This window comes from Heterodontus francisci, chromosome 43 (assembly GCF_036365525.1).
Source record: "Heterodontus francisci isolate sHetFra1 chromosome 43, sHetFra1.hap1, whole genome shotgun sequence".
Lineage (NCBI taxonomy): Eukaryota > Metazoa > Chordata > Chondrichthyes > Heterodontiformes > Heterodontidae > Heterodontus > Heterodontus francisci.
The window spans coordinates 6,869,692-6,890,465 of NC_090413.1; the positions used below are offsets into that span (position 1 = coordinate 6,869,692).

General features: G+C 44.0%; 1 protein-coding gene across 4 annotated transcripts in view; it reads right to left on the minus strand.

The window, feature by feature from the left end:
• The window catches only part of map2k7 (mitogen-activated protein kinase kinase 7), a 115,388-nt gene that overhangs the window by 33,153 nt on the left and 61,461 nt on the right, over positions 1 to 20,774 (minus strand). For all 4 annotated transcript variants that reach the window (XM_068020842.1, XM_068020841.1, XM_068020843.1 and 1 more), the window contains 3 exons: positions 6,417 to 6,530; positions 5,014 to 5,133; positions 762 to 869 (listed from right to left, as the gene is read on the minus strand). In XM_068020842.1, coding sequence (XP_067876943.1) covers positions 762 to 869; positions 5,014 to 5,133; positions 6,417 to 6,530 — 342 coding nt within the window. The remainder of the gene's footprint in view (positions 1 to 761; positions 870 to 5,013; positions 5,134 to 6,416; positions 6,531 to 20,774) is intronic.

Genomic DNA, 20,774 nt, shown 5'->3' on the forward strand with positions numbered 1-20,774 from the left:
ACCCCACATCTGACAACAGCATTGTAATATAAACGGGACAATGTTATATTACAGATTAGCACCAGTCACAGTCCTACATCTGGCAGTAATATATACGGGATGGCATTAGTCCTCTATAACAGCATGAATGGCCAACTAAGGAGTGCTTCCCTTCTGTGCCACTGAAATCAGAACAATTCTTGCTAGAATTCCTGGCAAGTCCATGGTTCATGTCGTCCCTCAATTAGAGAGGTAAAGAATTCACATGGAGATAAGATTGGGATTCCAAACTGTCGTTTTCTTAATTTTCTTCCCTGTTGCTTTGGGTATTTTCCCAAAAGTACTCAAGAGAAGCTTCCATACTCCATGTGAGCTCAATGCCAGCTTGGCTCAGTAGGTGGCTATCTCACCCTGATGGGCTCAAGCCACATTATAAACTTGTGCCCATCAGATGCCACTGCAGCACAGTACTGAGGGAGAGACACATAACTTTATGGTCAAGTGTTGAATCCAGACCCTTCTCAGATGGACCTAAGAGATCCCATGGCACTACCTAGAGGGAGAGCAAGGAGATCTCCCAGTGGCCTGACAAACACTCCTCCCTCAAACACCATCAAAAAAAACATTAATTAAAGGTGTTTACTGGATCCTGCTAAGTGCAAACTGACCACCTAACTTACCCCTACATAATAAGAGACTGTGTCTCCAAACATTAGAATATTCCTTTAACTTGTGGTGAGGTAACTAAATGGCCGACTGTTGCCCTTCTCAACCTTACTCACCGCAACGGTCATTTTGCCAAGAATCCTTTCTGGAATAGGCCCCTGAATCCGTTTCTTCAGCTTCTCAGCACAAGTGCCCATCAGTTCCATGGCAATGAACACGTCAGTCTGCACAACACAGAATACAACTCCAGGTCACTGCACAGTATCTCAACACCCTTACACAGTTAAGTTTTATCTTAAATCAAAGCATTATTTTCGAACACATACAGTCGCAGCCTGTGCATTTCTGTTAGGGCTGTTTTTGGGGAGGGGGCCAGTTTGGACAACAGTAGATACAGTAAGCATCCACTCTACAGGTTTTGCTTTTAATAATAGTTCATAACATCTCATAAGCTCCTCCATAGAGGTCTGTTGGTAATCCAACAGCTGTACAGAAAGGTGCAGTGCTCCTGAGACACAATGAAACCACTTTGAAGTACATCCAGCTCCTACAACGCTGCTGCAGTCCGACTGCAGCCCAACCTCCAGTGAGCTTTTTAAATAGTTCAACTCCTGTAACATTATTACATAACTAAAAAAAATAATTACCAAGGGAATAGTGCCAGAGGACTGGCGGACAGGTGAAGTTACACTTACATTTGGTATGGGAGATAGAAGTCGTAACTATAGACCAGTTAGCTTAATATTGGTGGAAGGAAAATAATGGAATCTTTACTGAAAAGGTACAATAGAAAAACATCTAGAAACAGAAAATATGATAAGGAATAGGCAGCACGGATTTCAAAAGGGAAGGTTATGCTTGATCAAACTTAATAAATCTTTGAAGTAACAGAGTAGGTAAGGGTAATGCAGTAGATGTAATATATTTAGATTTCAAAAGCCCTTCGAAAAGGTAGCATGTATTAGACTTAGGATTAAGGTCAGAGCATGTGGAGTCAGGGGACAGGTAACAGAACGGATAGCAAGCTGGCTACAAAACTGAAAACAGAGCAGATGTTAAGAGTAGCTACCCAGACTGTCAAAAAGGTGGGAAATGGTTTTCCACAAGGATTGGTGTTGAGGTCACTGGTGTCATCATTTACATAAACAATTTGGACCCCAAAGTGCAGTTTCAAAATTTGCAGACAACAAATTGGTGGCATAGCTAATACTGAGGAAGACAGCGATAAAGTACAAGGACATAAATTTCAATGGAGACAAGCATGAGGTCTTACAATTTGTCAGAAATAATGAGGGGGCCTTATATTACTTAAATAATAAGCATCGAAATGGTACAGGAGCAAAGGGATCTCGGAATACAGATAACCAAATCACACAAAGCACAGTTTTATTTCTAGAGGGATAGAATTACATTAAGCTTGTATGGACCTTGGGTTAGACCACTCTTGGGAGTACTGTGCACATTTCGAGTCTCAATATAATAAAAAAGGATATAGAGACAATGTGAAGGTGCAAAAAAAAAACAGAACTGAGAGCATATATTTAACAGGACTGATTAGGCTGAGGTTCTTTTCTCTAGAAAGGAGAAGACTGAGAGTGACCTAATAGAGGTCTTTAAAATTATGAAGGGGTTTAATTGGGTGAACATAAAGAAAATGCTTCCTTTTGTGGAGGAGACCAATACTAGGGACCGTAAATATAAGATATTAACCAATAAATCCAATTGGGAATTCAGGAGAAACTTCTTGACCCACAGAGTGTTTAGAACGTGGAATTCGCAATTGACGTGAATAGCACTGATGCGTTTAAGGAGAAGCTAGATAAACACACAAGGGAGCAAGGAATAGAAAAGACTTGCATTCATAAAGCACCTTTCATGACCACCGGACTGCCCAGAGCACTTTACAGCCAATGAAGTACTTTTGAAGTGTAATCACTGTAGGAAATGTGGCAATGTGATAATGACCAGTAACTTTTTTTTTTGTATGATGTTTACTGAGGGATAAATATTGGCTAGGACCCCAGACCCTTGCTCTTTTACGAAATAGTAACATGGAATCTTTTCCACCCACCTGAGAGGGCAGACAGGGCCGCGGTTTAACGTTTCATCTAAAAGTCAACACCTTCGACAATGCAGCACTCCCTCAATACTGCACTAGAGTGTCAGCCTAGATTGTTGCACTGAAGTCCTGGAGTGGGATTTGAACCCACAACCTTTTCACTCAGAGGCGAGAGTGCTACCAACTGAGCCACAGCTGACAGAAGGCTAGATAAAGAGAGGTGGGAGGAGGCTTGTGTGGAACAAGACACTGGCATGGACAAGTTGGGCAAATGGCCTGTTTCTATGCTGTAAATTATGTAATTCCATGTAATTACTGAGGCAAAAATTAAAAAACTGTAGCTCTCTTCCCCCATGACTATAAATATGCACATTTCCATCTCGAAATCTTTGCTGATTCTCTGTCTCCCTCTTTCTTCGGTTAGCGTACATACACTGTGTTTGCCTATGGTTCCTGCTTCTTTTTGTGTACATCTCTCCCTATTAGTATTTCTTCCCTTTGTATGCCAATTATTTTCTACATGCTTCTCATGCACTTTAGCCATCTCTCAGTGTCCATTGATCAGGCATGATCTAGTTGAATGGCAGTGCAGGTCGAGGGGCTGAATGTCCTAATCCTGCTCCTGTTTACTATGTTCCTATGAATGTCATTCCTTCTTTGTGCGTGTCTGTGCCTGGCACACTGCAGGTCTCTCTCGTCATTTCTTTCTGTATTTGTCTCAGTGTCTCAGACACTTTCCCTTTCCTCTTATGGAAACAGCCAGGCAGACTTGAGGCTCCAAATCTGACAACTGGGAAAATATGCTGTTCGCTCCCTGGAAGCAGGGAAATGTGTTATGTGCTTGCTTTTGTGAGAGGGATTGGGCCCAGTTTGGTGGGAATAGAAGTTTGCAATTGAGTTGGAAGCAGTCACATGGCAGATGAAGTTTAATGCAAGTAAGTGTGATGCATATTGTGGTAGGAAGAAAGAGAGGCAATATAAACTAAATGGTACAATTTTAAAAGGGGATGCAGGAACAGACTGTCCTGGGATTGTCTATACACAAATCTTTGAAGGTGACAGGACAAGTTGAGAAAGCTGTTAAAATGCATACAGATCCTTGGCTTTATAAACAGAGGCATACCGTGCAAAAACAAAGATGCCAAATCTTTATAAAATCACTGGTTAGGCCCCAGCTGAAGTACTGTGTCCAATTTTGGGCACCACATTTGAGGAAGGATGTCAAAGCCTTACAGAAGGTTCAGAGGAGACTTACTAGAATGGTACCAAGGATCTGGGATTTTAGTTATATGGAGAGATTAGAAAAGCTGAGGTCGTTCTCTTTACAGCAGAGAATGTTAAAGGGAGACTTAGTAGAGGTATTCAAGACCATGAAGGATTTAGATGGGGTAAATAAGGAGAAACTGTTTTCACTGGCAGAAGGGTTGTAACCAGATGACAGATTTACGGTGATTGGCAAAAGAACCAGAGATGAGATAAGAATTTCTTTTTAATCACAGCATATTATTAAGCTCTGGATCGCTCTGCCTGAAAGGGCGGTGGAAGCAGATTCAATAAAAACTCTCAAAAAGAGAATTGGATAAATATTTGAAGTGGAAACACTTTCAGGACTACGGGGAAAGGACAGGGGAGTCGGGCTAATTGAATAGCTCTTGCAAAGAGACAGCACAGGCACAATGGACTGAATGGCCCTCCTTCTGTGCTGTATCATTCTAGGATTCTGCTTTCTCCATTTTGCACCAAAGCAGTAAAATTTAAGATGGTGGAGTTCTCTGCACAGCATCGTGACAGAAACTCCAAGACTAGTGTCTCAAAGGCCTTTCTCACACGTGCTCAGCAAGTGGTCTCTCTAGATCCATCAAACAGAGTGCATGGAAGGAGTGGTTGCTGATTACCTTGTATGCTTGAAATAATAAAATACCATTTTCCACGTTCAACATCTGCTAATCTTGATGATGCAAACTGGATTCCAATATACCTGACCTACTGATGATACTTAGAAGGTATTTTTGCTGCTGTTGGCCCTCTCTAGGTCTCCCGTACCACATGCCATGCCCAGCATGGAGGTAACCTACTCCCAGGGCTCCACAGTTGTGGAGTACGTGAGTGAGCATGGCCTTAGATGACCCAAGACCTCTAACTTCCTCATCCGAGCAGAAGCTCCTCCACTTCCTGCTGGGAAGTAGAACAGAGATGAAAAAGTTACTGTGAGAGATTTACAAGCACCAGCCCATGTGAGCTGCCCCTCCGTGGTTGCGTTGCCAGGAACTGTGGTTTAATGAGGAAAGGCAAGCTGAGAATGCGCTTACATTGGTGATGAAGGTCCCGTAACACTGCACAATGTAAGGACAGTCATGACTTTTCAGCACCACATCCAGGTCCATGAGGATCCGTTTGTTCTCTTCCTTGTTACCCGAGCGACGCATTTGCTAAAAATAAAACTAAACGTCAAGACCATGTATTTTTCATGCCCCTAAAGAGACTGCTTGACACTAAACTCACCCAGTACCAACAGAACATAATAGAAGAATGCTGAGCATGCCTCCAGCGCAATCCAGGCATGAGACTGTGTCGCGCTTGGTTACAGATGCAAAACATTAGAAAAAGTTACCTAACTAGAGTGCAGCTTTCATTAAATTATCTAAATTATGGTAGGAAAAAAAACCTTGTAAACGTTCATGATATCTGCGAGAAGTGTGCTGGTTCTATATGAATAAGCTGTATACTGATCAGACACTGTTCGAACTGTACACACTCAGTGTTTCGGAATGAAGCGCTACTGTAACACCCAGTCTCCTTCACTGAGAACAGAGAGCACTTGACAAACAAAGTACTTCCTGATCAGCTCCTCAGTTTTAACAGGACACTACTGTTTGATAATATTGCTCCTAATAGTATGGTATTTAACCCTTTGCTAACTCACATTGTGCAATGCTGTCACAACGCAGATTTAATAGATACTGCACGGTCTCCCCCGCCCACCCCGCCAAGTGAGATCTGTACCCACCAGCATTTCCCACCTGGTGCGATACAGCCCAAAATACTCCCTCTCGACAATGAAGTTAGGAAGGTCATATTCATTTTTTTTGATGCAGTGAGTTGTGATGTCCTGGAGCGCACTGCCTAAAAGGGCGATGGAAGCAGATTCAGCAGTAACATACAAAAGATAACTGGATAAATACTTAAAAAGGAAACCATTTACAGGACAATGGGGAAAGATCAGGGGGCTGGGTTGAATTGAATAGCTCTACCGAAGAGCTGGCATAGGGATGATGCGCAGAATGGCCTCGTTCTGTGTTGCACCATTCTTTGATACTGTAACATGGATCAATGAGCTAGGGCACGCTTAAGCTAATAACTGTTTAATATTCTGTGATGCTTGTAACCCATCCTTTCAAATTGTGTCTCCCAGTGAGATTGGTACCTATCACAGTGTGATACAGCCCAAAATGCATTGTCCAGTCAGCCTAGTTGGGAAGGACACTCAGTGATTTGAGAGTTGTAGACAACTTTCTCACACAGTCGTCATTAACAAACAACAAACCTTGTTACAACATCATTCTCCCTCTGGAAATGCTGATGTACTTTTGAAAATAAGTCACATAAAAATGTTTCCTTCAATCCCAGTCGTAACATTAGCCCAGACTAAACACAGAACTACATATGAACGTATCCTGCTTCCCTTCAATCTTTCTGTCTGTGCCTTACTTACCTTCACTGCTATTATGTGTCCCGATTTCTTGAACCTCATTTTCCAGACCTGCCCGCATGTGCCACTGCCAATCTCGCCCAGGTTTTCCAGGTCACTTATCTCAGCCTGATATCTCTGGCACAAATACACATAGCAGAAGTAGTCATGCAATCATTATAATAAGCTCTACCTACATCATAATATTAGAAATGTGTTACATGACATTGCACTGATCCACAGAACTCCAGGTGTACAAAGACAATGTAGAGTTATCACGAGGATAGATCACTAATGCACCAGGATTCAAACCTGCAGCACCGTTCATGCCAACTGGCACCCAGCACTACCAGTCCCGATCTAGTACCAACGACATAGGTAGGACTAAGAAAGAAGTTCTGCTGAGGGACTATGAGCAGTTCGGGGCTAAATTAAAAAGCAGAACCACAAAGGTAATAATCTCCGGAATACTACCTGAGCCACGTGCAAATTGGCATAGGATAAATAAGATTAGAGAGGTAAATGCGTGGCTCAAAGAATGATGTGGGAGAAATGGGTCCCGATTCATTGGGCACTGGCACCAGTACTGGGGAAGGAGAGAGCTGTTCCGTTGGGACGAGCTTCATTTGAACCATGCTGGGATCAATGTCCGTGCGAATCGTATAACTAGGATTATAGATAGGATTTTAAACTAATTAAGGAGGGAGGGTTCAATTGAAGGGAAGTTTAAAAAAATCAAAAAGAAACGAGAGAACAGAGGTGCAGGGTAGCGAAGAGGCGAATGGTAATCAAAGTGTGACAGGAAGGGGCAGAAAATATAAGCAGAAGAGTGCGGCAGAAATTAGAACCAGAATGAGTAATAATGGGAAAAAGTCAATGCTTAAGGCTCTTTATCTGAATGTACGCAGCATTTGCAACAAGATAGATGAGTTGACGGCACAAATAGAAATAAATGAATATGACTTGATAGCTATTACAGAGACATGGTTGCAGGGTGACCAAGACTGGGATACAAAATTGGCTGGCCCATAGAAGACAGAGGGTGGTAGATGGAAAGTATTCAGCATGGAGCTCGGTGGCCAGTGGTGTTCCACAAGGATCTGTTCTGGGACTTCTGCTCTTTGTGATTTTTATAAATGACTTGGATGAGGAAGTGGAAGGCTGGGTTAGCAAGTTTGCCGATGACACGAAGATTGCTGGAGTTGTGGATAGTGTGGAGGGCTGTTGTAGGTTGCAACGGGACATTGACAGGATGCAGAGCTGGGCTGAGAAGTAGCAGATGGAGTTCAACCTGGAAAAGTGTGAAGTGATTCATTTTGGAAGGTCGAATTTGAATGCAGAATACAGGCTTAAAGACAGGATTCTTGGTAGTGTGGAGGAACAGAGGGATCTTGGGGTCCATGTTCATAGATCCCTCAAAGTTGCCACCCAAGTTGATAGGGTTGTTAAGAAGGCGTATGGGGTGTTGGCTTTCATTAACAGGGGGATTGAGTTTAAGAGCCGCGAGGTTATGCTGCAGCTCTATAAAGTCCTGGTTAGACCACACTTGGAATATTGTGTTCAGTTCTGGTCGCCTCATTATAGGAAGGATGTGGAAGCTTTACAGAGGGTGCAGAGGAGTTTTACCAGGATGCTGCCTGGACTGGAGGGAATGTCTTACGAAGAAAGATTGAGGGAGCTAGGGCTTTTCTCATTGGAGCGAAGAAGGATGAGGTGACTTGATAGAGGGGTACAAGATGATGAGAAGCATAGATAGAGTGGATAGCCAGAGACTTTTTCCCCAGGGTGCAAAGGGCTATCACCAGGGGGCATAATTTTAAGGTGATTGGAGGAAGGTTTTGGGGAGATGTCAGAGGTAGGTTCTTTACACAGAGAGTGGTGGGTGCGTAGAATGCACTGCCAGCGGTGGTAGTAGAAGCAGATACATTAGGGACATTTAAGCGACTCTTGGATAGGTACATGGATGATAGTAGAATGAAGGGTAGGTAGGTCAAAGGTTCGGCACAACATCGTGGGCCGAAGGGCCTGTACTGTGCTGTACTGTTCTATGTTCTATGTTCAATAGTCAAGGGTATTCAAAGTCTATAGGCCGCCAAAGAGTTGCCTCACTGTAGGACAAAGTACAAATCAGAAATAATGGAGGCGTGTAAGAAGGGCGCTACAATTGTCATGGGTGATTTTAATCTGCATATTGACTGGACAAATCAGATTAGCAGAGGCAACATGGAAGACGAACTTGTAGAGTGCATCAGGGATTATTACTTACAGAAATATGTTGCAGAACCTGCCCGGGAACAGGCTATTTTAGATCTAGTAATGTGCAATGAGGTAGGATTAATAAGAGATATCGTAGTTAAGGATCCCCTAGGGGGCAGCGATCACAACATGGGTAGAATTTCAAATTCAGTTTGAGGGCGAGCAACTTGGGTCCCAAACCAGTGTCCTCAACTTAAACAAGGGCAATTACAGAGGTATGAAGAAAGAGTTGTCTAAAGCGGGCTGGCAAAATAGACTAAGGGGAAGGTCAGTGGATGAGCAGTGGCAGACATTTAAGCAGATATTTCATAACACTCAGCAAAAATTTATCCTGGTCAAAAAGGAGGACTCGATGAGAAGGATGAACCACCCGTAGTTAACAAAGGCGGTCAAGGAGAGTATCCAATCAAACACTAGGGCCTACAAAGTGGCGAAAACTAATGGTAGGCCAGAGGATTGGGAATTTTTTTTTTTAGGAACCAGCAGCAGATGACTAAAAAGCTAATTAAGAGAGAGAAAATTCATTACGAAAGTAAATTGGCAAGAAATAAAAAAAAACAAACAGCAAGAACTTCTACGGGTATATGAAAAGAGGGTAGCTAAAGTGAGCGTGGGACCCTTGGAAGATGCGACTGGAGAATTGCTAACAGGGAACAGGGAAATGGCAGATAATTTAAACCAATATTTTACATCTGTCTTCACGGTGGAGGACATTCTAAACATTCCACAGATATCAGATAAGCAAGGAGCTAATGGGAAGAAAGATCTTGTAACAATCTCTATCACAAGGGACAAAGTATTTGGCAAACTAATGGGACAAAAGGCAGACAAATCGCCAGGACTTAACGGCCTGCATCCAAGGGTTTTAAAGGAAGTGGCTGCAGAGATAGCGGAGGCATTGGTTGAAATATTCCAGAACTCACTGGATTCCGGGAGGATCCCAGCGGATTAGAAAACTGCTAATGTGATGCCCCTGTTCAAGATGGGAGGGAGACAAAAGGCAGGAAACTATAAGCCAGTCAGCCTAACATCGATCGATGGGAAAATGTTACAGTCCATTATTAAAGGGAGAAATAGCAGGACATTTAGAAAAGCTTCACGCAATCAAACAGAGTCAACATGGTTTTGTGAAAGGGAAATCATGTTTAACAAATTTTCCAGGGTTCTTTGAGGATAGAACAAGCAGAGTTGATAAAGGGGAACCAGTAGATGTAGTGTATTTGGATTTCCAGAAGGCATTCGATAGGGCGTCACATAAAAGATTATTGAACGAGATAGGAGCTCATGGTATTGGGTGATTTTATTAGCCTGGATTGAGGATTGGTTAACACGCAGAAGACAAGAGTCGGGATTAATGGGCCTTTTTCAGGTTGGAAAAACGTAACGAGTGGAATGCCACAAGAATCAATCCTAGGGCCTCAATTATTTACTACCTAAATTAATGACTTGGAAGAGGGGGCAGAGTGTAATATATCCAAATTTGCTGACGATACAAAAATAGATGGGAGGGCATGTTGTGATGAGGACATAAGGAATCTGCAAGGGGATATAGATAGGTTAAGTGGGCAAAAACTTGGCAGATGGAGTTCAATGTAAGAAAGTGTGAGGTCATGCACATTGGGAGGAAGAAACAAAAGGCAGACTATTAACTAAATGGAGAGACTCCCAAAAAGTGCAGCCCAGAGGGATGTGTGTGTTCTTATGCACGAAACACAAAAGGTTAGCATGCAGGTGCAGCAAGTAATTAAGAAGGCAAATGGAATTTTGGCCTTTACTGCTAGGGGGTTGGAGTTTAAAAATAGGGAAGTCTTGTTACAACTCGACAGGGTGTTGGTGAGGCCGCACCTGGAGTACTGTGTACAATTTTGGTCCCCATATTTAAGAAAAGATATACCGGCAGTGGAGGCAGTTCAAAAGAGATTCACTAGGCTGATTCCTGGGATGAAGGGGTTGACTTATCAAGAACGGCTGAACAGGTTAGGCCTTTATTCATTAGAGTTTAGAAGATTAAGGGGTGATTTTATTGAAACATACAAAATTGAGGGGGCTTGACAGGGTAGATGTTGAGAAGATGTTTCTACTCGTGGGGGAATCTCGAACAAGGTGACATAGTTACAGAATAAGGGGACACTTATTTAAAACTGAGATGCGAAGGAATTTCTTCTCAGAATGTAGTGAATGTCTGGAATTCTCTACCCCAGAGAGTTGTGGAGGCTAGATCACTGAATGTATTTAAAGAGGAGGTAGATAGATTTTTGAAATATCGGGGAGTTGAGGACTATGAGGAGCCGGCAGGAAAGAGGAGTTGAGGTCTGGGGCAGATCAGCCATGATCTTACTGAATGGCGGGGCAGGCTTGAAGGGCCGAATGGCCTACTCCAGCTCCTATTTCTTATGTTATGATCCCAGCACTGGCACCCAGCATTCCCACTGCCGATCCCAGCACAGGCACCCAGGACACCTAGTGCCAATCCCAGCACTGGTAACATAGAAAATAGGAGCAATAGGCCATTCGGCCCATTGAGCCTGCTCCACCATTCATTATGATCATGGCTGATCATCCAACTCAGTAGCCTGTTCCCGTTTTTCCCCCATATCCTTTGATCCCTTTAGACCCAAGAGCTATATCTAACTCCTTCTTGAAAATATACAATGTTTTAGCCTCAACTGCTTTCTGTGGTAGCGAATTCCACAGGCTCACCACTCTCTGGGTGAAGAAATTTATCCTCATCTCAGTCCTGAAAGGTTTACCCCGTATCCTTAGACTATGACCCCTGGTTCTGGACTCCCCCACCATCGGGAACATCCTTCCTGCATCTGCCTGGTCAAGTCCTGTTAGAATTTTATAGGCTTCTATGAGGTCCCCCCTCACTCTTCTGAACTCTAACGAATATAATCCTAACCAACTCAATCTCTCCTCATAAGTCAGTCCTGCCATCCCAGGAATCAATCTGGTAAACCTTCGCTGCACTCCCTCCATAGAAAGAACATCCTTCCTCAGATAAGGAGACCAAAACTGCACACAATATTCCAGGTGTGGTCTCACCAAGGCCCTGTATAATTGCAGCAAGACATCCCTGCTCCTGTACTCGAATCCTCTCGCTATGAAGGCCAACATAGCATTTGTCTTTTTTACCGCCTGTTGCACCTGCATGCTTACCTTCAGTGACTGGTATACGAGAACACCCAGGTCTCGCTGCATATTCCCCTCTCTCAGTTTATAGCTGTTCAGATAATAATCTGCCTTCCTGTTTTTGCTACCAAAGTGGATAACCTCACATTTATCCACATTATACTGCATCTGCCATGCATTAGCCCACTCACTCAACTTGTCCAAATCACCTCGAAGCCTCTCTGCATCCTCCTCACAACTCACCCTCCTACCCAGTTTTGTGTCATCTGCAAACTTGGAGATATTACATTTAGTTCCCTCATCTAAATCATTAATATATATTGTGAATAGCTGGGGTCCTAGTCCGATCCCTGCGATACCCCATTAGTCACTGCCTGCCATTCGGAAAAAGACCCATTTATCCCTACTCTTTGTTTCCTGTCTGCCAACCAATTTTCTATCCATCGCAATACAAAGAACAAAGAACAGTACAGCACAGGAACAGGCCATTCGGCCCTTCAAGCCTGTGCCGATCTTGATGCCTGCCTAAATTAAAACATTCTGCACTTCCGGGGTCTGTATCCATCTATTCCCATCCTATTCAGGTATTTGTCAAGATGCCTCTTAAACGTCTCTATGATACCTGCTTCCACCACCTCCCCCGGCAGCAAGTTCCAGGCACTCACCACCCTCTGTGTAAAGACCTTGCCTCGCACATCCCCTCTAAACTTTGCCCCTCTCACCTTAAACCTATGTCCCCTAGTAACTGACTCTTCCACCCTGGGAAAAAGCTTCTGACTATCCATTCTGTCCATGCCGCTCATAACTTTGTAAACCTCTATCATGTCACCCCTCCACCTCCGTCGTTGCAGTGAAAACAATCAGAGTTTATCCAACCTCTCCTCACAGCTAATACTCTCCAGACCAGGTAACATCCTGGTAAACCTCTTCTGTGCCCTCTCCAAAGCCTCCACGTTCTTCTGGTAGTGTGGCGACCAGAATTGCACGCAATATTCTAAGTGTGGCTAAACTAAAGTTCTGTACAGCTGCAGCATGACTTGCCAATTTTTATACTCTATGCCCCGACCGATGAAGGCAAGCATGCCGTATGCCTTCTTGACTACCTTATCCACCTGCGTGGCCACTTTCAGTGACCTGTGGACCTGTACGCCCAGATCTCTCTGCCTGTCAATACTCCTAAGGGTTCTGCCATTTACTGTATACTTCCCACTTGCATTAGACCTTCCAAAATGCATTACCTCACATTTGTCTGGATTAAATTCCATCTGCCATTTCTCCGCCCAAGTCTCCAACCGATCTATATCCTGCTGTATCCTCTGACAATCCTCATCACTGTCCGCAACTCCACCAACCTTTGTGTCGTCCGCAAACTTACTAATCACACCAGCTACATTTTCCTCCAAATCATTTATATATACTAAAAACAGCAAAGGTCCCAGCACCGATCCCTGCGGAACACCACTAGTCACATCCCTCCATTCAGGAAAGCACCCTTCCACTGCTACCCTCTGTCTATGATCTAATACTACCCCCAATCCCATGCGCTTTAATTTTACATGCTAATTTCTTATGTAGGACTTGGTCGAAAGCCTTCTGAAAGTCCAAATAAATCGTATCCACTGGCTCACCCTCATCAACTCTACTAGTTACAAGAATTCTAGTAGATTTGTCAAGCATGATTTCCCTTTCGTAAATCCATGCTGACTCTGCCTGATTCTACCACTGTTCTCCAAGAGCTCTGCTATAAAATCTTTGATAATGGACTCTAATTTTCCCCACTACCGATGTCAGGCTGACTGGTCTATAATTCCCTGCTTTCTCTCTACCTCCCTTTTTAAATAGTGGGGATACATTAGTTACCCTCCAATCTGTAGGAACTGTGCCAGGGTCTATAGAATCTTGGAAGATGACCACCAATGCATCCACTATTTCTAGGGCCACTTCCTTAAGTACTCTGGTATGCATACCATCAGGCCCTGGGGATTTATTGGCCTTCAATCCCATCAATTTCCCCAGCACCATTTCTCTACTAATACTGATTTCTTTCAGTTCCTCTCTCTCACTAAGCCCTGTGTTCCCCAACATTTCTGGTATGATATTTGTGTCCTCCTTTGTGAAGACAGAACTAACGTATGCATTTAGTTGGTCAGCCATTGTTCCCCATAATAAATTCCCCTGTTTCTGACTGTAAGAGATCTACATTTGTCTTCACCAATCTTTTTCTCTTCACATGACTGTATAGAAACTTTTACAGTCAGTTTTTATGTTCCCTGCAAGCTTGCTCTCGTCCTCTATTTTCCCCTTCTTAATCAATCCCATGGTCCTGAATTCTTTGCTGAATTCTAAACTGCTTCCAATCCTCAGGTCTGTTGTTTTTCCTGGCAAATTTATATGCCTCTTCCTTGGATCTAATGCTATCTCTAATTTCCCTTGTTAGCCATGGTTTGGCTACCTTTCCTGTTTTAATTTTGTACCAGACAGGGATAAACAATTGTTACAGCTCATCCATGCGCTCTTTAAATGTTTGCTGTTGCCAAACCACCATCATCCCTTTAAGTAACGCTTCCCGATCGGTCATAACCAACTCGTGCCTCATACCTTCGTAGTTTCCTTTACTAAGATTCAGGACCCTTGTCTCAGAATCAACTACGTCACTCTCCATCCTGATGAAGAATTCTATTATATTCTGGTCTCTTGTCCCCAAGGGGTCTCGCACAACTAGATTGCCAATTATTCCTCTCTTATTACACAATACCCAGTCTAAGATGGCCTGTTCTCTAGTTGGTTCCTCAACGTATTGGCCCAGAAAACCATCCCGTATACACTCCAAGAATTCCTCCTCTATGGTATTGTGACTAATTTGATTTGCCCAATCTATATGCAGATTAAATTCACCCTTAATTACAGATGCTCCTTTAATCGCATGCTTCTCTAATTTCCTGTTTAATGCCATTCCCGACATCACCACTGCAGTTTGGGGGTCTATATCCAACCCCCACTAACGTTTTTTGTCCTTAGTGTTTCTCAGCTCTACCCATACAGATTCCACATCGTCAGAGCTAATATCTTCCCTCACTATTGCGTTGATTTCCTCTTTAACCAGCAATGCAACTCCATCGTCTTTTGCTTTTTGTCTGTGTTTTCCTAAATACTGAATACCCCTGGATGTTCATTTTCCATCCCTGGTCACCTTGCAGCCATGTCTCCGTAATCCCAACTATATCATACCCGTTTACATCTATTTGCATCGATTAATTACATCGATTAATTTATCCACTTTATTGCAAATGCTCCGCACGTTAAGGCACAAACCCTTAAGGCTTGTCTTTTTAACATTACTTGCCCCCTTCCCACTATTTTTCACTGTGGCCCTGCTTGATTCTGGCCCTTGATTTCTCTGCCTATCACTTTTCTTATTCCCCTTGCTGTCTTTTGTTCTTGTCTTTGATCCCCCGCCTCTGACTCCTTGCAAAGGTTCCCATCCCCCTGCCATTTTAGTTTAAACCCTCCCCAACCACTCTAGCAAATACTCCCCCTAGGACATCAGTCCCGGTCCTGCCCAGGTGTAACCCGTCCAGTCTGTACTGGTCCCACCTACCCCAGAACCGGTCCCAATGCCCCAGGAATCTAAAACCCTCCCCCTCACACCATCTCTTCAACCACATATTCATGCGATATATCCTGCTATTTCTACTCTGACACGTGGCACTGGTAGTAATCCTGAGATCACTACCTTTGAGGTCCTACTTTTCAACTTACTTCCTAGCTCCCTATATTCTTTTAGGACCTCATCCCTTTTTTTACCTATGTCGTTTGTACCAATGTGTACCACGACCACTGGCTGTTCACCCTCCCCCTTCAGAATGTCCTGTAACCACTCTGAGACATCCTTGACCCTAGCACCAGGGAGGCAGCATACCATCCTTGAGTCTCTTTTGCAGCCACAGAAACGCCTATCTATTCCCCTTACAATTGAATCCCCTATAACTATTGCATTCCCACACTTTTTACTCCTCCCTTGTGCAGCAAAGCCAACCATGGTGCAACAAATTGGGCTGTTGCTGCTTTCCCGAGAGGCCATTCCCCCCAACAGTATCCAAAGCAATATACCTGTTTTGCAGAGGAATAGCCACAGGAGATTCCTGAACTGCCTGCCTAGTCCTCTTGCTCTGCCTGGTGGTCACCCATTCCCCTCCTGCCTGTGGGGTCTGAGCCTGCGGTGTGACCACCTCTCTATACATGCTATCCACGATACTCTCTGCCTCGTGGATGTTCCACAGTGTCCCCAGCTGCTGCTCCAGCTCCGAAACCCGGGTATCCAGCACTCACAGTGCCAATTCCAGCACTGGTACCCAGCACTCCCAGTGCCAATCCCAGCACTGTCACCTGGCAGTTCCAGTGCCACTTCCAGCACTGGCACCCAGCACCCCCAGCGCCATTCCCACACTGGTAACCCGGAACTCCCAGTGCCATTCCCAGCACTGGTACCCCGTGACACCCACAGGTGAGGTACAGCAAATCTTAAAAGCACAGTATTGCTCCCAGTGCTCATTTACTCCCAACCTCAACAGCAGTGGTGATCTGTCAATTTCTCCATGTCTCACAGTCCTTCAGTTTCTCCCAAGAGCCTCCCATTTTTAATATCTATGAGAAATGAGCTTTATAGAGAGGAGGTGTAGTGGTAATGTCACTGGATGAGCAATCCAGAGTCATAGAGTTATACAGCACAGAAACAGGCCCTTTGGCCCATCGTGTCCATGCCAGCCATCAAGCACCTAACTATTCTAATCCCATTTTCCAGCACTTGGCCCGTAGCCCTGTATGCTATGGTGTTTCAAGTGCTCATCTAAATACTTCTTAAATGTTGTGAGGGTTCCTGCCTCTACCACCTCTTCAGGCAGTGCGTTCCAGGAGCCAACCAACCTCTGGGTGAAATTTTTTTTCCTCAAATCCCCTCCAAATCTCCTGCCCCTTACCTTAAATCTATGCCCCCTGGTTATTGACCCCCCTCCGCTAAGGGAGAAAGTTTCTTCCTATCTAACCTATCAATGTCCTTCATAATTTTGTATATCTCAATCATGTCCACCTCAGCCTTCTCTGCTCTAAGGAAAACAACCCGAGCCTTTTCAGTCTCTCTTCATAGCTGAAATTCTCCAGCCCAGGCAACATCCTGGTGAATCTCCTCTGCACCCTCTCCAGTGCAATCACATCCTTCCTGTAGTGTGGTGCCCAGAACTGTACACAGTACTCCAGCTGTGGCCTAACTAGCGATTTATACAGCTCCATCATAACCTCCCTGCTCTTATAGTCTGTGCCTCGGCTGATAAAGGCAAGTATCCCATATGCCTTCCTAACCACCTTATCTACCTGTGCTGCTGCCTTCAGTGATCTATGGACAAGTACACCAAGGTCCCTCTGACCATCTGTACTTCTGAGGGTCCTAGCATCCATTGTATATTCCCTTGCCTTGTTAGTCCTCCCAAAATGCATGACCTCACACTTCTCAGAATTAAATTCCATTTGCCACAGCTCATCCCATCTTACCAGTCTATCAATATCGTCCTGTAATCTGAGGCTTTCTTCCTCACTATTTACAACACCACTAACTTTCGTGTCATCTTGTGAACTTACTGATCATACCTCCTATATTCACGTCTAAATCATTAATGTACACTACAAACAGCAAGGGTCCCAACACCGATCCCTATGGTACACCACTGGTCACAGGCTTCCACTCGCAAAAACTACCCTTGACCATCACCCTCTGCCTCCTGCCACTAAGCCAATCTTGGATCCAATTTGCCAAATTGCCCTGGATCCCATTGGTTCTTACCTTCTTAACCAATCTCCCATGCGGGACTTTATCAAAAGCCTTAGTGAAGTCCGTGTAGACTACATCAACTGCTTTACCCTCATCTACACATCCAGTCACCACCTCGAAAAATTCAATCAAGTTAGTTAGACACGATCTCCCCCTGACAAAGCCGTGCTGACTATCCCTGATTAATCCCTGCCTCTCCAAGTGGAGATTAATCCTATCCCTCAGAATTTTTTCCAATTGTTTCCCAACCACTGATGTTAGACTCACCAGCCTGTAATTACCTGGTTTATCCTTGCTACCCTTCTTGAATAACGTCACCATATTCGCTGTCCTCCAGTCCTCTGGTACTTCTCCTGTGGCCAGAGAGGATTTGAAAATGTGTGTCAGAGCCCCTGCTGTCTCCTCCCTTACCTCACATAACAGCCTGGGCTACATCTCATCTGGGCCTGAGGATTTATCCACTTTTGAGCCTGCTAAAACAGCTAATATTTCCTCCCTTTCAATACTAATATGTTCATGTATATCACAATCCCCCTCCCTGATCTCTACACCTACATTGTCCTTCTCCATAGTGAACACAGATGAAAAGCAATCATTTAAAACTGCACCTATGTCCTCCGGCTCCAACACAGATTGACACTTTGGTCCCTAATCGGCCCCACTCTTTCCCTGGTTATCCTCTTGCCCTTAATATGCTTATAAAACGCCTTAGGATTGTTTCCTTCATCTTGCCTGCCAGTGTTTTTTCATGTCCCCTCTTCGCTCTCCTAATTACTTTTTTTTAGTACCCCCCCCCTTACACTTTCTATACTCCTCTAATGCCTCCGATGTTTTCAGCATTCCGAATCTGCCATAAACCTCCCTTTTTTTTCCTGGTCCAATCCTCTCTACCCCTCGACATTCAGGGTTCCCTGGTGTGGGATCGATATTCCACCCCCACCCCGCCCCCCTCCCCCAAGGGACCCCAACCCCCAAGGACACTCGTACTGTGAATATGAGCCAAACCTCAACACAAAGCACACAGAGGCAGGCTGCATTCCGATGAGTCAATTTTCAAACATCCGAACATCACAACAGAACTGATACTGTAAAAGGATTGGAATTTGGGACATTATCATAACAGTGACACAGCATAACTGCCATTATGATTGGGGAGGCCATTGTTGCAACTAACTGGCCCCAGAGCAGAGCATTCACTCCTGTCAAGACAGGAGAGAAACCTCTTTCATGGATATTAGCTTTGGAGCCTGGATTACCTCACCTTGGTGAAGTTCATTGTTCTTGGTCAGGGAAATCACATCAGCACTAAATGGATCTGTCTGGACCAGGCAGATAACAGAGGGAAGGGATTAAAAGATGCTAAGTGCTGACCATCCAGCAGGATGGCTTCAGGAGATGTGTTCATGATATGACAGTAAGGATCATCATAAAAAAGGACAAGATGGAAGGGTTTAGCTCTGCAGTTATGTGGAGGAGGACGGGGACTGGTCATCTCAGGTCCAGGCCTACAATCAACATTGGTAATGACCAGCCGTGTGGGTGATTCTAAGTTTTTCAGTCAAATCTTGAAGGGGTATGTACTGTGGGGACTGCAGTCGAGAAGGAGGGTCAGGAACGGTCAACCAGGCTCGTGGACCTACAATTCTCACCGGAAGGACCAATCGCATGGAGGATTGTAAGTTATCAGCCAAATCCAAGGGGTATTTGAGGCTGTGAGTTTTCAAACAATTTTAAGTGTAGCAACCAAATCCTGGGAGGGTTTGTGTTTTGAATTGAGTGAATTTAGGGCAGAAATGTGGAGTTTTGCCTGTGTTTTTTTTTCCCAAAAAGGTTTATTTTATAAGTCATAGTGACTTGTGTGTTTGGGTAAGCACCAAGGTTGAATCGTGGAGAGATTTAAATCAGACTAACCAATCAAGGTGTCATGTGGTGTCCTTTAAATTAGTTTAGAGGTCTTTCTAACAAGCTGTTAGGAGGGTTTTTGTTTTTTTAAATAAATAAATTTGTGGTTCAGCCTAATCCTGTGTCATGTGCAATTTTGTTCTTGTAATTCCCAAAGTCCAAGAACTGTAGTAAGGGGGTACGGGAACGGAACCTCTCACACTGGACTTGTTGGCCCAAGCTAAAGCTCTGGGGACATAGTTTCGAATCCCACCATGGCAGATTGTGAAATACGAATGAATAAAAATCTGGAGTTAAAAGCTAGTCTAATGGTGATCATGAAACCATTGTCGATTGTTGTAAAACCCATCTGGTTCTCTATTGTCCTTTTGGGAACAAAATATGCTGCCCTGGCCTGGCCTACATGTGACTCCAGACCCACAGCAATGCGGTTGACTCTTAAATGCCCTCTGAAATGGTCTAGCAAGCCACTCAGTTGTTCAAGGGCAGTAAATGCTGGCCTAGCCAGGGACGCCCACATCCCACGAACAAATAAAAAAAAGTGGCGATTCCAACGACTGGGAGAGAGATTAAGAACAGCAAAGGGATACAATTCCTCTATTCTGGAATTGTCTGTTTGGACTGGTACACTGTCAAAGTCACTCCATTATGCAAGTAGGATGGAACAGAGAATGCAGATATGGGGTAGTTATGGGAATTTGTTATTCGGGACAGAGTAACTGAGCATTTGGACAAATATGAGCTGATCAGAGAGCTCATATGAGAGCCGGCATGGATTTGTAAAGGGTACCTATGTCTAATGAAACTAGTCAAATTTTTCGAGGGGGTAACAAATCTGGTAGATAAGGGACAAGGTCTATGGATTTTATCTATATAGAGTTCCAGAAGGCATTTGACAAGTTTCAGTACAAGAGACTTTTAACAAAAATAAAACCACATGAAATGGAGGCAATGTATTTGTTGGCTATGGAATTGGTTATGAGGCAGAAGACAGAAAGTAGGGATAATAGGTATGTACTCAAATTAGCAGGATGTGTCTAGTGGCCTCAGCTTTTCACTATATTTATCAATGACTTAGACAAAGGAATTGACAACTGTATCCAGGTTTGCCGATGACGCCAAGTTAGGGAGCACCGTAAATAGTGTAAATGAGAGCAGAAAGTTGCAAAGGGACAGTGATAGATTAAGTGAGTGGGCAAAACTATGGCAGATGAAGTTCAACATGGCAAGTGACACTTTGGACCCAAGACAGATCACAGCATTATCCTAAA